At 38.3% G+C, this 17,578-nt stretch overlaps 1 protein-coding gene across 1 annotated transcript in view; it reads right to left on the bottom strand.

The window, feature by feature from the left end:
* Window positions 1-17,578, bottom strand: part of ano1a (anoctamin 1, calcium activated chloride channel a) — a gene marked incomplete at its 5' end in the record, with an annotated part of 39,093 nt that overhangs the window by 9,442 nt on the left and 12,073 nt on the right. The window contains 7 exons of the mRNA XM_081604416.1: window positions 3,665-3,840; window positions 4,026-4,078; window positions 5,364-5,516; window positions 11,233-11,375; window positions 12,371-12,471; window positions 13,389-13,446; window positions 13,593-13,704. Coding sequence (XP_081460542.1) covers window positions 3,665-3,840; window positions 4,026-4,078; window positions 5,364-5,516; window positions 11,233-11,375; window positions 12,371-12,471; window positions 13,389-13,446; window positions 13,593-13,704 — 796 coding nt within the window. The remainder of the gene's footprint in view (window positions 1-3,664; window positions 3,841-4,025; window positions 4,079-5,363; window positions 5,517-11,232; window positions 11,376-12,370; window positions 12,472-13,388; window positions 13,447-13,592; window positions 13,705-17,578) is intronic.

Here is a 17,578-nt window from a genome sequence, read left to right on the forward strand (position 1 = left end):
AAGGCACAACAAACCTATGATATAAACATAAACTTTCCATAAGTAGGAAAGAAATAAAAATACATCCTAATTTGGACTATTTCTGAGTTATCAGAAAGAGACACAAACAGTTTTGATTGCGTCTCTTTTTGTGCTGGTTGTCTGAATGGTTTAAAGGGCCATTTTCATGTTCAGTTCCATCTCCACCTTAACAGACATAAACATGCAGTGAATAAATTGACTTTCAATCAGTTTTTTTGCACCAAAGAGTTAATAGTACACGTTTTTTTGTTATAAAACACGGCAGGTGGAAGAGGGCCGCACTGGGTTAACTCACAGAATCTCATCTGTCTTTGCATCAAAGAACTCCAAACCACTTTGTTCTGTCACAATTATCTATTTATTCCATTTTGATTATCATGCTCCAAACTTTGTAAGGACTGACCTTACAAAGTCAGTCCTTACAAAGGACTGACTTTGTAAGTCCTTTGTAAGGACTTACAAAGGCTTCCTCATGCACACAAAGCCAGCACGCCAGTAACCTTCCCATTCATACTTCATGACAGTCACGCCCACATCGACACACCCTCCACCCAGGTGTCAAAACTGTGCGGTTCTGTCATATCAATAGTTACTTATTTCATTCATATGGCTCTTACAGAGCCTAGGTGAAAACGTGTATATTATTAACAACTCTGGTGCAAAGAACTGATTGAAAATCGATTTATTTACTGCATATCTATGTCATAGATTTGTTGTGCCTTTCTATACTAAAGAAAAAGATATAAAATGTCAGATATTTCACAATGAGATATTAACATACATGGAAAAACCTTACATAACCTTGTATTAAAGCAGAAAGTACGGTGGCCACTGTAAGGCTTACAGTATTCAATTATGCTGCATGAAGTGATCAGTAGATTATTGGGAGGGAAAGAAAAACCTTTTGGGAGGGCACGCAAAGGTTTTGTGAGGGGACGCAAAACCTTTTGCGAGGGGACACAAAAGTGTTCAGAGTGATTGCAAAAGTTTTGTATGGAAGCCCATTTCCGCCATGAAAGAAAAAATAGAAGACCAACAGAAAGTCATCATTTCGACTTTCAAAGTCATAATTATGAGATTCAAAATCATAATTATGAGACTGGACTTTGAAAGTCTTTGAAAGTCCTAACGGACTTGCATATATTTGGGTTTCCAAAGATATGGGCTTCCATAAATCTCATAAAAGACAGCGTGTCTACTGAAAAAATAACAAAATTGGCTGTTTAGGCAAGTCAAAATTATGACATTTGAATATCATAATTATGACTTTGAATCTCATAATTATGACTGAATCTCATAATTATGACTTTGAATCTGATAATCATGACTTTGAAAGTTTAAATTATAACTTTGAAAGTCAAAATTATGAATTTGAATCTCATAATTATGACTTTGAAAGTCGAAAGTATGAATTTGAAAGTCGAAATTATGACTTCCTGTTGGTCTTTTATTTTTTCTTTCATGGCAGAAATGGGCTTCCATAAATCTCATACAAGTCAACTGAAAAAAAATGACAAAACTTTCTGTTTTGGAAAGTCGAAATTATGACTCTGAATCTCATAATTATGACTTTGAATCACATAATTATGACTTTGAATGTCGAAATTATTACTTTGAATCTCATAATTATGACTTTGAATCACATAATTATGACTTTGAATCACATAATTATGACTTTGAATGTCGAAATTATGACTTTGAATCTAATAATTATGACTTTGAAAGTTGAAATTATGAGTTCCTGTTGGTCTTCTATTTTTTCTTTCATGGCGGAAATGGGCTTCCATAGGGTTCCGCGAGGTAACACAAAATAAAAAAAATTCCCCATGTCCCCTGGAGGGCTCCGTACCACGATATGCTCTTATGCATCTCTTAGTGAATTAAAGACAGGCACGTGCAGAGGGGGGACCTGGGGGTGCTTGAGCACATGCCCCTTTTGCTCCTTGCCCCCAAGTGCCTTTTTGGTCAATTTTTTATATTTTATTGGTATTATTTTCTAAGCCCTCTTCTGACACATGTACTAAAATTTTTTGTTTTTTGTTGTGGATTTTGTACAACATAATAAGCCCTCCGGTCACCTTGTTACCTTTGACCTTTTGCCCGTGACGCATGATGCAATTGAGAGTATGAAGTTAATTGTTTCCCCCCCAATTATTCAATGAAAAATAAAAAAACTAACCTGAGTTAAGTAAAATAAAATTGTAATCAAAACCTTTGGAATTGTAATGATTTATTTTTTAAAAACAAAACGTTTTGTTTAAAAAACTTTTTTTTTAAAAAATTAAATAACTCATTATTGTCTCGTGAACTTAAAAAGTTATTTGCCAAACATAAACTTTTATTTGCATACATCTGAAATCTTTTGTTGCGATTTTGGGCCCTGTCCACGACATCATGTCGTGGACAGGGCAAGCAAAACTTTGAGTCACAAACAAAAACTTAGAATAGCAAGAAAAGATTTATGACAAGCGCAAATAAGTTTGTTTTGCAAATAATTATTTCACTTCATGAGACAAAAATGTGCGATTTTAATTTAAAAAAATGTTTTTTTAAGCAAAACTGTTGACTTTTCTCATGGTGATATACATTAACAATTAAATTTTTGCTTTTGTTTTTTTTTTCTTTTTTTTCTGCAGTTCCACATTAAAGTTTGATGCAGCTCTGCTTTCCTGAATGGACCATCTTCATCTCCACTGCAAGTGTAGCAAACAGGCAGCTTTTTTAAGTATATATTACAGTACACTAAAAGGTTGCATTGTGCCCTTGTTTATATTTTAATAGTGTAATTCTGTAAATACAATTTATGTCTGGTGGTCTAGCTCTGATTTACATATCTTGCTAAATTGAATATTGCAATACTTTTCTGTAACAAAATAGACCCGCACAAAGAAATTACTAATAAAATATCTTACATATGCATAGTTGTATGCTTTATATATATAGATTTTCCTTAGCTTTGATTGTGTATCTCACAATTTTGTAATTTATCATTGTTTATTAAACTCTGAAAGCTGTGTGGCTTTGTTAATATTCTGTCCTAGAATGCGGTTAGATGTGCCCTTTTTTCTTTTTTTTTGAGCACCTGCCCCTTTAATGGTCTGCATGGCCCTGTCTGCACGGCCCTGATTAAAGACGTACTTACAAAATTCACACAAAGTCTGACGAACGACGAACTTTACTTTTCTTTGAGCAGATATTACAAAGAATTCTTTAAATTGCACAGCATTCCACATGTAACGGTCAAAAAACTGTAGAGCTCAATTACACACGCCACATTAAATTTTCTTCTGGCACTAACGTGACACAGCACTTTTCATATATTTTCAATTATGTCCATTAGGTGGCGCTTTTCTACAAAAACATACTAAAATGGAATCTTACCGTTAAGAAAATATCTAAATAGGCAAACGGCATACACAATAATATACAATGTTGCAAACTGACATTTTTGGCTCTTACACTCATGAAGTGAGTGACCGGGGAACAGGGAATGCTTCTGTTAGATCAGGTAATTTACTCCCAGTAATCCTGTCAACCAGGTTCTTATAACACTGAACACCCTCCACAGGTTCCCCTTTAAAAAGAACTAGAGGTGGGGAACTGGACTTCTGTCTAAAATAAGGTTGATAGTGTGAGACCTTACCTGCAGACCTTTACATTGAAGTTAGGGGGATTTGGTTCTGTACCATTCTGAAAGTCACTGACGTTGAAATATGACAGCGTGTGGTTGACAAAGCCATGCATAGTCCCATCAGGACTGTATGTGTACTGGTAGACGAGCCGAGGGACGAAGTCCGATGTGAAGGCAATGACGAAAGCCTGGGAAAGAGAAACGCTCTGTAGCTACTTTGCTGTTTCAATGAGCAGCCTCCATTAATACCGCAAAGAGTTTGATGACAAGATTCATTTTTATGAGAACCATCATATACATTGCAAGAAAGCTTTATATAAATTAAATCCAACGTGCAGCATAAACTTCACCAATAAAGAGAAGTAAGACTTACATTAACAATGACGGCCACCTTGCTGAGGCCCCTCAGCAGATTGTACCAGATACCTGGAGAAAGTAAGAACAGTCATTCACCTGCAAACAGCACACATAGAAAACTCACAACTAGTCAGTGGAAGTACCCTCTGCATCAGAGTGGAGAATGAACATGATGCTAGAAAGCTGGGGAACTTAGGATCCTATTTCAACTATTTTATCATTTTTAATAACCCTTCAGAAAATTTGTATTACTCCTAGAATTCCACATAATTCAAAACAAGTAAAACTTTTTTTATTTCCCTCAACCAGAAATTAAGTGTCCTCATAATTCATATCATCCATATGATCCTTGATCATCATGATGGATTGAAGGAGTTGGTCTGAACTTTCTCCTCCTCCTCCTCTCTCTCTCTAGTCCTGCTCTGCTTCTATGAAGCCTAATTTTGACCTCCTCTGGGTTTTGGGGTCAAAGTTCAGGCCTTTTCAGAAGCCAATCAGCTGTTCGCAATTAGAAAAAGTAATCCTGAAACTATCTGCATAGCCTCCAGGATCAGACGTAACAACCATCCCACATAGCAATGCCTCAAAAATAAAAAAAAACTATGAACAAAAGCCTAGAAATAGAACCAATTTCCATGTTGGAAAAAAATCACATTTAGGGATATTTCTACTACGATGTAATTTTTACTTTTAGTCGAGTAATTTAATTATGAGTATCACTGCTATTATGTGAGTAAAACTCCTGGTTGTGTATATACAACACAGACTGATTTTACTCAGGTTTTCATCAGCTATCAGATGAACTAATCGTCAAGATGAATGGTGAAGCTTCATGGCATTACAAAGTCAGTGAATTTTATAAATGGATATGCACATCAATATATCAGTCAAATTTCTAGATACGAAGATATCTAATGTTTTATCATTGCAGGTGACGCAGCAGAGGTCCCCTGATGGACATCAGAGGAAGTTTCTGTCAGTACTGTCCTTTACTTTCCTGACTGTTAAAATGCTTTCTGCACTCAATGGTCCACAAACATAAACTATGACATCCAGTAGATGGACATTTGAACTGTTTCAATTAATTGTCTGCCCTCCAGAAATCAAAGTTACATAAGATGTGTCGGCGTTAGTTGTTTTTTTGGGTTTTTTTTTAATCTATAAAACATTTTTGAACCCTGGGCAGCTCACTCTGAATCTGTCCAATCTGCTTAAATAAACATGCATATAAGACCAGATATGTTTTTGATGGTTTGTATTTAATATTACAGTCAAACTGCATACTCAACATGAACCCCTGTTAGCACTGATTGGATTTCCCGCCTCTTAGCTAGTTGATGTTTCAGAAACATACCAATGTCCTTGACTTTGGATGCAATGGGCCTCCGCAGCTCCAAAACAAACTTCTTGGCATCCAGGCGGATTTCAATGATGTTATTCAGAAGAGCAAAGAGAGGCGCCAGAGGGAAGGAGGCCACAAAGAGTGTCACCATGCCAAACTGGATGACTGAGGAGACAAATGGGTGAAATGTCCAAAATGTCGTTTTCAGAGATTACTCTAACACTGCAGACAGAAAGTGGAAGAGACAGGTATTGCAGGCCACAGGCCTGTCAGCAGCAATCTGGGTAACATGCAAACTATAGAAAAAGGACACAAATGTCATCAGGTCTGAAATCATTAGATAAAGTAAACCTGAAGGTTCTGTTTGACAGATTCAGTTCACTGTAAAAACAGAAAAAGTGAATATTCACATCTTTAAACAAGAAGGATATTTTTAGAATGAACAAAAGGATTACAACTTCAGACATCCTGGGGATTATTTCATCTTAATCCTGCTCAATCTGAACAACACTGGATAGAAAAACAAGCAGCTAAAAAGATCCACTTTAATCTCGCATTAATTTCCCATCTAGAACCTGCAATAACCTGGAAAAAGCCTTGATAATGTGACTGTGAGGCTGATTCAGTATAAAACAGCGAATGGTGTCGATTCATGTTGTGGTTTTGTTTTAAGGTAATGGAAGTCTGAGCACATGTTCTATGTTCCTATATACTGCAAAGTTTTCCTGGATGGATTATTCAGGGCTGTCAGAAACACTTAAAAAAGAAGAGGCCCCAGCATTGAAACAATGACATAACAGGGGTCTCACTCCAGCTCTGACAGTCTGATGTAAAGAGATGGATCCAAGGTTGGCTGTACTGTCTCTTTAAGGTGTCTTGATCTCAAAGTTTTGAACCGGTGGGTTGTCAGAAACATTTAGCTAAATGTTGATCATGGAAAGTGTCTTCACAGCAGAACTGGTCCAGTACGCCGCAGAAACATCTGCCTGAAGAAGACCTTCACAAAAATGTTGATCCTCTAGCTTCCTGTAGACTTGACTCCTTCTAGCTGCTGACTGAAAGGTATTATGTTAAACTTTCTTATTTTAAATATGAAACACAAATGATCAGTAACTCTGGACTCATTGAACAACTTCCAAGTGGAAACTATATTAATGCTGTGGAATATTTGGTCCAACACATGTAATGTTGAAACTTTACATTTACATATACATTACTGTATAAAAACAGAACAGTTCACAGCACTTCACCCAGGGCGCCAAACAGGCTAGGACTCTCTCTGAATGGATGGCATGATGAGAAAAAAAACATAATGTGGAAAAACTGAAACAAATTCTCAAGCCATAAGCCAGAAAGTTAAAGGCTAGGAACAAATGGTTAAAAATGTCAACAGATTTTGTAAATGGAGATTGGAATTAAAGAACAACAAAATGAATAGATTGTAGTAGTCATAAAGCCCTGATCAATCTCAGTAAAATTTGTCAGATGAGCTGAAAACTGATTTGTGAGCAAGTTGGTCTCCAAACTTGACCCAGTTCTTCCAGTTCCATCAGGAGGAAATGGCAGAACACAGCAAATACCTTCTGGAAGCAAACCCAAAAGGTTTGAGCAAAGTCATCCAGCTCAGAGGCAAGGCAGAGGCAAATACCATAGAAATGTATGTAAACTTCTCACTCTGAAGATGTAAGAATATTTTGCATTTGAGACTGGACAATATGATGTTTAGATTAGATTCAATGATTACGTATTTTGACTACGAGTCCAAATAAAAAAGGTTCGAACGCTCTTAATGATGACCATGTTTCTCCATTCGACTTGTTCTTGTGGCTTTCAGGTAACGGGTTGGAGACAACTCCCAATAAAACTTCTGACACCGGTGTTTATTGTATTGGGGTTACTAATGTCCTTATCTTGTTGTGTGATTCCCCTACTTAAACGGTTAGCAGAAAATTTCATTAACGTTCATCTCTTGAAGTATACTTTTCTTACACACAACTTTTGATCAGTTCCGAAATCCCACCTACCTGAGTGATGATTCTGATGACTTGGATTTTTAGTCCTTCAGTTATAAGGAGGTTAATATGTAATGTTTTGTTTTCTTTGTTTTTTAAGTAGTGTTAATCACTGATGTTTTTGGGATAGTTTTCTAGCTTAGCTTTTCTATGCTGTTTTGCAGATTACAGAAATGTGTCTGTTTCACAAAAACAAATGCCTCTCCATTCTGCATGTTCTCAATGTGCACTCCGTTTTGATTTTACATTTTATTTCACGTTTTACTTTTTTTTATTAATTGTAGATGGAGTGTGGTATTTCATTGTTCTATTACAGGGGTATTCAAGAAAACTGTGAAGAGGTCCAGTTCAAAGAAATTTCCTCAAGCAGAGGTCCGCAATATCGTTTATTTGCAGTATGACAATATCGGAATACATGGTGTTAAAAAAAATAATAATACAGGTTAAAATAATTTCAAAGAAGTTTATTAGCACTGAAACACAGGATAACATTGTGTGGCTGCAGTTTAAATTAAAAATAACTAAATTATGTATTCAAAAATAAAGAAAGTGCTTAATAAAAAATAGCTTCAGTTTCCTTTTGATTGAACAATCTCAATATTTCTGCTCAACAAAACAACTATCAAAACACCTGAACTATTTCTCTTACAGATTTCTCTTACATCTGTCTTCCCCCAATTTCCCTTGCTCAGTGTGAGAATTGAGCTTTGACTTGCCCTGCCAACATTTTAAATCTGGGCGTGAAGGAGGTCAGGGCCATTCTCATGCACATGTGCAGATGCTCATTGGTGAGCTTGGAACGATATTTTGTTTTTATTATGTTCATTGTAGAGAACGCTGCCTCACAGCTGTATGTGGAGCCGAACATGGTCAAGATAAACAGGGCCACTTTTTTCAGATCTGGGAAAGCTGTCTCAGAAACCATCTGGAGCCAGAATGTGGTAGATTCGGTTCTTGCAAACTGCTCTTTCAGGGCCACATCTGCCTGGAGGTCAATCATTTGCATCTGGAGAGGCCCAGTGGTTGCCCACTTGAAGGGATGTGTGACATCATTTGTGAATGCTCTGACATCAGTGATGAGAAATGGATTCTGTATGAAGAGGGTGAGCTCCTCTCCAATGCTGAAGCTATCAAAGCGTTTGCTGAAGTTTTCAATCAACTTGTCAACAAAGTCAACAAAAGAGGAGACATCTCTGTGGCCCTGCACCTGTTCTTTCACTTTTGGGAAGTGTGTGTAGTCTCCTTGCAGATCTTCTTTATACACCTGAAGTTTTCGTTGAAATGAGCGGACAGCTACATCAGATCACAAATGGAATTGTTCTTTCCCTGCAGCTGCAAATTAAGCCCATTCAGGTGTGACATGATGTCAGCCAAAAAAGCTACGATACCCATGTTTTTCTCATCATTTAGAAAGACAGAAAAGTTGGCTGCTTTCTGACTTTCCAGTTGTTCCAAGAAAGCTGTTACTTCATGTCTAATTGACCAAAATCGCTCTAGCACCCTGCCTTTGCTGAGCCATCTGACATTGTTGTGTGCAAAAGATCATCAGAGTTTGCATCAACCTCTTTGAGAAATTCCCTGAGCATGCGATGCTGACAAGAAGAAGATGCCCTGAGAAAGTTTATGATTTTCATCATTGTCTTCATCACCTCAGCATAATAATCCGACAGGGTGGAGCAAAGGACAACCTGATGAATAATGCAGTGGTAAGAGATCAGGTCAGCGTTGTCTTCTTTCAATCTTGCCACAGCTCCCTTTTCTCTCCCCATCATGGCAGGGGCTCCATCAGTGGTTTTTGATATCACTTGTTTTGGCTCTATTCCTCGCTTTGCTAGCATTTCCTTAATGGCCAGGTAGATGTCTTCTCCTTTGGTAGTGGTCTGCAGGGGAGTCACACCTAAGAGGTCTTCCCTGTTTAAGAATCTTATGTAAACCAATAGCTGAGCATTGTCAGACACATCAGTAGATTCATCCACAGCCAGGCCAACAAATAGCTTCTTCCAGCTGGGACAGTGAATCTTGAGCTAGTATCTCACTTCTCCTTGTGGCTGTGCAGGCTGACAGGGGTATTTTCTCTATTTTGTCACAGAGCTCATCTTTTTCTTTACCATCAAGTAACGCCTCTGCTATTTCAGTCATGCACTCTTTGACAATACTTGCATCTGTAAAGGGCTTTTTGTGTTTCCCTAAAACCCAAGCAACACGGAGGGAACATTCATTAGCACGCTGTTGTGCGCTGAAAGCACGGCTTAATACCCTGGTGGACTGATCATATTGGGCAGTGAGACTTCGAATTTTCTGCGTCCGGGGTTCGGACTTAGGGGGGTATGATTGGTCAAATGCTTTGTGCTTAGTCTCATAGTGACGCTTGACATTGGCACTTTTAATAAGTGCCACGGTTTCGGAGCATATGAGGCACAGTGGTTTCGTGCTCGCGGGTGAAAGAATGAACATGTTATGCATCAGTCCATTCCATGTTGAACGCTCGATTTTCAGCATCTACTTTTCTCTTTTCAGAAAGCGCCATAGTGTTTGCACCTCTTCTGACTGTAATTCACGCCCTGTCTTCCTGTATCACCTCCCTGCGTTTCCCGCTTCAATCGCTTTTCGCTCGCCTTTCACCTCCTCTTCCTTATATCACACTGCGTGGATGTCTGTGCCTGGCCACAAACCTCTGCTTCGGTTTGCTCATACAACTCGCTCTGAGTTCAGGCTGGCGATTTGATTCGCTAGTTGAACCATGTGGTTAGTATGACTCGCACGCGATTGGTTTGTAGCTTCCAATCCTTTCTCAGTGCAGTGATGGTAAAAGCACTTGTGTCAGATAGGGAAAAAAATAAATGCTCCGGTTTAAAATTAATTCTCCCGTCAAAATTAACAAATATTTTAACAATTCATTCCGGGTCCTGATGGGATGGCATATGGGTCCGTATCCGGACCGAGGTCCGTTGGTTGTGGACCACGGGTATAAATTGTATTTCTAACTACTTACAGGGGGCGTTTCCTATTAACATAGAATTTTTGTTCGACATTGTATGTGTACATTGATTACTTGATTCATTTTCTATTTCTTTTCTTTTTTTTTTTACATGATATTATTTTTTGTGTTTTATTTCTTAAATAATTGTTATGATACCTCCTTAATTTTCCTGGAAAACATATAGAAGACCGTCTCTCTGGCAAAGAGAGGTTGCAGGATAACTTTTCCTACCTAACACAGTGATATTGATATGGGGTTGAATGTATAAATGCCGGTAGGTTTTTTTGTATCTTGCATATATGTTTTGTTACATCTTTCAGGATAGTGTTATATACATATTTTACCCAAGGAGGGAAATGTTGAATAATATTAAATATTTACATATTTACTTATGTAAATATGTATATTTACATATACATATGTAAATATGTATATTTACATATAAATATTTACTTATGTAAATATTTACATTTACGTAAATATTATAGGGGGGAAATTGTGGTGGAGAACTCCTACAAGTTAACATCTGCTGATCATGTTATATTAAATGCTTGTGAACTCTCATCAAAAGAAGCTATTTTGGTGAGAGTTGTTTTCAACAGCTGTATCAGAACCAGATGGTCTCGCCCATTGTTTTGGATCCCTTAGTTTTGGTATAAAACTCATGTGTTGTCTCTGCATGGCAGAGCTTTTCACCCAGAAATGCTTCATTATTGATTGTCCTACAAGCTCTCTTGTGAATAATATATGAATAAACCTGATTGAGTGATTTCACCTGACAGTACTTGGTAAATAGATGGGGTTTTTTCCACAACAATTTTACATATACTTTTTTAGATACACTCTGATCTAAACAAATACATGTTTTTTTAATGCTGAAAATACTTACTCATCTCCATGTACTCAGGGTTGATGCCAACAAAAGGACCAAGGACGTGATCTTTCTCATAGCGCTTCAGAGTTTTGTGGAGCTCCTCTTCTTGCTTGGAGGTCAGTTCTGACTTCCTTTTCCGGAGAAGTTTCTTTAGCTTCCTGAACAAACCATGGTAGAAGTATATTACACATCAAATATTACATATGTAATTCCTGATTAGGAATTATGATTTGTCAAACCAATTAAAACCAGCTGCGTGAATATCTTATTCATTAAATCACTTATAAAACCCCACATCTCGTCACAGGAGCGAGCCGTTCCACAAAGCAGAAAAAGAAAAATGTCAGAATCAAACTCTGGGGATTATGTTGACTGATGGTGGCCATAAAGATAGAAATCCCATTAAAATATGAGGAGGAGACTGCTTTCTAATAGAGCATGGAGGAAACAGGAGGAAAGGAACTGGAATCGAATCTGATCAGATTTTGTCTTATGTCAAATGTGAATATTAACAGTGTGTGTTTGCAGTGATACATCTGTCAGATTTTGTAATCTTTGTTGGTTGAAAATGTAGAATATTGAAAAGTTATCAGCTAACTTTATTCAAGTAGTGTTTTACTAAGGGGGTGGAGCTGTGAGTCTGAAAACACTCAGTCTGGTGAGCAGACATCAGTAGAAAAGAGGAGCAGATGTGCTTAAAAATCATTATCTTCTTCTGCCACATGCTATTCTGCCCTTTGGCAAGGCACTTAATAGGTTATCTGCAAATCTGCACATCCATGTATGACTTCCCAATAAAAGCTTTTGAAACTTATTTTAATTGTTCCCCAGAGAAAGAAACAAAGAATCAAAATTAAAAAGAAATATCACAGGAGCAAACAATGTTCTTTGATGACTGTGGATACATTTCATGTTTTGTCTGCAGGTTGTCGGCTAGTTTTCATTTAGTGTCAGTCAGATTACTTTATGGATTTGCATTTGCAATTATCCGGAATACTGGTGTCTGAAAAGCAGACATTTAAATGACTTCTGTAAGTACAGCTGAGTAGGTGTGCATAATGTATTCTGTGATTTGCTCAGCCCACACAGTGTGATCTGGGAGGATGTGCTGTTATGCTGGTGTTCAGTGCGTCTCAGGTAGAAGTGTACTCACGGTATGCCAATCTCAAAGAGGTTGTTCTGGATGAGCTGCTTGCCCAGCATGGTGATGCACAGCTGTATGCAAAGCTCCATGAGACAGCCAGCATGAGCACACTGAGCAAAGAGACGAGTCAGAACCAAACAGCAGAGAAAAACTATCTCACAGTGAACCACGAAGGCAGAGAAGCAAACAAAGCATCAGTGATCCGGTCTCCTCAGGTTGGCTGATTAGCGCCACACAGGAAGCTCCTTACTCTTTTATTGCTTCTATAATAACTAATTTTATGCAACATGTTTTTAATTTTCATCAACTATTTTGTAAAATCTACAGAGTCCCCCAAGGGACATGGGGGAAAAAAAATTATTTTGCAATACCTCGCAATAAATTTTGGAAAATAACTCAGAGGGTGATAAACAGAAACGTTCTTATATTTTAGAAGGGATGGAAAGAGATGGAAAGCCCATGTTTGCTTTTGCACCTAGGTTTGTGGTGCATTTCTATCCTACAAAAAAAGATAAAATTTCAGATCTCTTATAGAAATCAGTTTTCACATTGACAGTGAAGAGTTTTTGTCTTATGGTCAAAAAGGTTGTTTTCTAAATTTTTTTCCCATAATTGATTTTTAGAAAGGCAATAAAAGTGTTAAAAATCCAACAGGGTGAATACTTTTTGTCCACACTGTAAGTTCAAAGTCATTTCAGTATCAAGCGTAGCCTAAAGTCATTAAATTGGTGAAACAAGTCTAACGCAGTCATGAGTCACATGATTCGACTCCACACCTCACTGAATACTGATACTTAATAAGACTGTTCATCTAATTCATGAGACTCGAGAGATAAAACCTGCAACAACAGGAAGGAGATGAAGCACAAATCGGATTGTTACTCCATTTAGTATAATCATTACCACACACACGCACGCACGCACGCACGCACACACACACACACACACGCACACACACACACACACACACACACACACACACACACACACACACACACACACACACCATGTGGATAAAGTGAATTACCTCCTCCATCCTGTAGGAGCCAACCACATACAGGTACTTTCCAGGTCTCCCAACAAGTCTGTGGACAAAACAAGCATCAATCAGACACTTTAGGATGAAGAGGGAATTCAGTCTGGTGTTAATGCTGTAATGCTTTAAAATTTATTAAACCACTAGTTAGAGATAAGAGCCAAAACAAGGAAGCAGGAGAGGGTGCTGTTTTACCTTCCTCTGAAGAAAGCCAGGTAGACGATGGGTGTGAAGGCGTTAACGAACTTCAAGATGAATGTTTTGAAAATGAGGCGCTCCTCAAAACTCTTGTCTGTCTTTGGAACCTCTGGAAAAAGGATCACATTGGACTGGATAACAACACATTCAGCTGGAATTTATAATGTTTTACAGTGATATTATTTTTCAATATTAACAATAAAAGTCATTCAAGGCCATTTCTGACATTCTACCATGATTTTCTAAGACGGAACAAACAGCACCTAGGATAAGCTGACAATGTCTCAACTTGTTGACCAAGCTTTGAATGGTCAGTGATCATCAGTCCAGAGGACCCCCAATAATTCAAGTCACATGTTTCACATATTTCCAAATTTTATGTGCCACACTAAAGTTTCACTCATGGCCTGTGGATTTTGTCCAAGAATCAGAAATAAAAAAATAAAAACACACAGAATATAGAGAGCAAACATAATATACTCAGGGCTTAAAGTAAAACAAATCCTGAGCCTGAAACTTATAGTGGTGATAGAAATTAACTATACCATTGCTATTGTCACAGTTTAATAAAAAGTGTCTTTGAATAGAGCAACAATTGTTTCTAACAATACAATTAGCTAAACACTCAAACTTAAATAAGACATTTCAACTCAAAGCAAAATGTAAAATGTCTGTGCCCTAAAGGTTAGCCTTACAGGCAAAAATCCCTCAACATTAAATAAGAATCCTTTCAGTCAATGTTTTTGCAAGTAATTTAGAACATGCACAACATTACCAACTAAATCAGTCTCAACCTTTTTAGGGCCAGCGCCCCCATCCCGTATCCAGCTCCCTCACTGCCCCCCACCAAAGAATTTGTAGGCTACTTTGCACTGACTATTATTTTATTATTAATATTACTGTCACTATTGCAGATGTTTTGATTTTTATGCTTGTTTCTGTATTTATCATCAAAATAATTTCCCAGAAAACAAAAAACCCATGGAAATAGAAATAATTTTCACAGGTGACTATTAAAAATGCAATGGATGTTCAACTTAAAATTGGTAGGCCTACCAGCAGTTAGCCAAAGTGGAAAAAATAATCTTATCCTTTGCCATTTTCTAGTTGTTAAATATTCCACAAAATGACCAGATAAAAGATGCCAGTTTAAACTTTGATCTATTTGCAAAATGACTGAGCTCTGCAACATTAAAACATGGATAGAACTGTAACTACATTAATCATAGCTCTTTTTCTCTTCAGTGTTTCTGTAGGTTTCTGGTGGTGCAGCTCTGTGCTGCCTTCAGGAGAATGGTACATCAGAGTATCATCCATAAAATTTCACCAACATGGCATTTATTGTGCAAACCAGAGCTTTCAGTGGAAAAACAAAAGTTCCAGATCCTTTCAATGCCATACAAATATGAGACAGAAACATGGATTATATCTTTATATAGACCTCTCTATTGATTTATAGATTAAGTTTTATCCATCCATCCATCCATTTTCTTGCACCCTTTTTCCCTCAGTGGGGTCGGGAGGGTTGCTGGTGCCCATCTCCAGCCAACGTTTCGGGCGAGAGGCGGGGTACACCCTGGACAGGTCGCCAGTCTGTCGCAGGGCAACACAGAGACACACAGGACACACAACCATGCACACACACACTCACACCTAGGGGCAATTTGGAGAGGCCAATTAACCTGACAGTCATGTTTTTTGGACTGTGGAAGGAAACCGGAGTACCCGGGGAAAACCCACGCACGCACAGGGAGAACATGCAAACTCCATGCAGAAAGACCCCAGGCCGGGAATCGAACCCAGAACCTTCTTGCTGCAAGGCAACAGCTCTACCAACTGCGCCACTGTGCAGCCCAGATTAAGTTTTACTGGACATAAATTACAAAGAACAAATCTGGTTCTTAATCAAATCCTAATGAGTCAAATTGTCATGAGGCTGATGAGTCATCAGCCTCATGACATTAACACCGACATGAAAAATAATATTGAAGAAATAAATATATCACATCTAATTAAAAACATACATAAGTGACAAGTTCTTTACTGTTATGGTCTGTAAGATATATTTATTCTCAGTATCAGATGTGGTCTCAACAAACCCATGGCATTTCAATAATATAATTTTACCTTTTATCTGGAAATAGTGTCTGTTTATTCTTGTCAAACAGTCCTCTGTATCAAAAGGACTTGCTCGAAAGGACTTGCCAGACCAGTTTATTCCTCTCTATTTACTTTAGTTTCTTAGTTTATTCTTGCATTTTGTTCTTCATTCATTTCCATTTAGTTCCCTTTGATTAGTATTGTCCTCTCTTGGTTTATTGCTATGTCCACTTTAGTTTCTTTCCTGTTGCTAGATTTATTTTATCGCTTATTGACGCTCACCACCAGTAATCTTCACTCATCACCTGCTGCGCCACCTAATTGTCACATCACGTGTTGATTTTTCACTGTTCAGCATCGGATTCTCTGTTTTTATGCCATAATTCACATCTAGTTCGTCGCTCTGTTTTATGTCCCGCTTCTCCTGTTTCAGAGTTTTGCGCAATGTGTGCATAATTTTTTGTTTGTTTAGTTTTTTTAACCCCCTATGGTGCGCAGCGATTGAGAAGCGTATCGATGGGGAAAAGGCAGACTGACATAAATCTTTTAAAACAACGGAAACAATTTCGGTATTCTGATTATTGAAATTTAAAAGTGCTGTGGTACCGTTGTTCTATCTCACCTGTTTCATACCGGACCACTTACAGCACCGGTGTTAACGCTATAAAATGAACGCTCTCTATCGTGATATCACCCATGGAGGACTTTCTTTATTTAAATGGCTTCATTTTTCAGGGGGATACAAAGTCAGGTTATCATGATTTTAGTAATTACATGTTTATAAGAGCGATTTTCTGTTGTGAAAGCGGGCAGAATCCAGACGGAAATAAAACACTTTTCTGGTGGGGGACCGCCCTCCGTTTGCGGCGGCGGCTCCAAGAAGTCACAAAGTTTCTCAAACCCTTCGGTGCAAATGCACCATACCCCCACGGGGGGTCGCACAGGCTCTCCCCCGGGCAAAGTGTGATCTCTCACAGACACAGACTTATTGCTGCTTTGATTATGTCAAAGCAGCAATAAGTTGCTGCTTTGACATGATCACAGAACTGCCAAAACATATGTACAAAAATTCTCAATAAAACATAAAATATTTAAAAATCAGACAGAAGACAAAGTGAATCACAGCACTGTCATCAGCCGGTGTAACGCTGACCTGATGTGGTGAAGCAGGAGGCCGAAGCTGCGCCAAGAAGCTACAAACACTGAATAGAAGAAGAGCTACCATCGATACAGTTGAGCCAAGCATCATTTAATGTTACACAATACAGTTTTAGCAAGTTGCTCAAAGTCTAAACTGGCATTGTTGTGCATTTAAGGTGTAAAGTTTACCTTCGACCAAACGCCCCCCAAAGGAAACCCAGCGCCCCCCTTTTGTAAAAATTTCCGCCAGCTTCCCGTCTTGTCCCCTTTCCTCTAGCCATGCCCAGCACCACTTGTTTTTAATTCCTTTCTCAAGTAAAAGTGTTTCTTTACTGGGTGAGACAAACTCCATCTTCTTTCATATCGCATTTGATTTAACCGCCGAACCGGAACGCATGCGCTTCTTTTCTACAAACCGTTTTACAGTCATTGGTCAAGAACACGGGAGCTAGAATTCTGATTGGCAGACATCTTTGTCTATTATCTACAGTTTAGTTGAGGCGGGCCGTTTGGTCCAATGCTCGCTTTGCTTGAAAAGCCGGAAGTCTGGCCCCCAGATGGAGCTCTTTAAGCCCGGAGACTACAGTTTGGTTGACCATGAAGATTGGTTTGAGATGGACCGTTTGGTCAAAAGCCAGAAATCCGGCCCCCGGCCGGAGCTCTTTAAGCCCTGTATACAATATTTAATGGATGGAGTCATCTTTCCAGTTTACTCCCAGTAAACCATAATGGTTCCTGAAGGC

This window comes from Poecilia reticulata, unplaced genomic scaffold (assembly GCF_904066995.2).
Source record: "Poecilia reticulata unplaced genomic scaffold, P_reticulata-male-v2 Scaffold_63, whole genome shotgun sequence".
In the NCBI taxonomy this organism is placed as follows: Eukaryota; Metazoa; Chordata; class Actinopteri; order Cyprinodontiformes; family Poeciliidae; genus Poecilia; species Poecilia reticulata.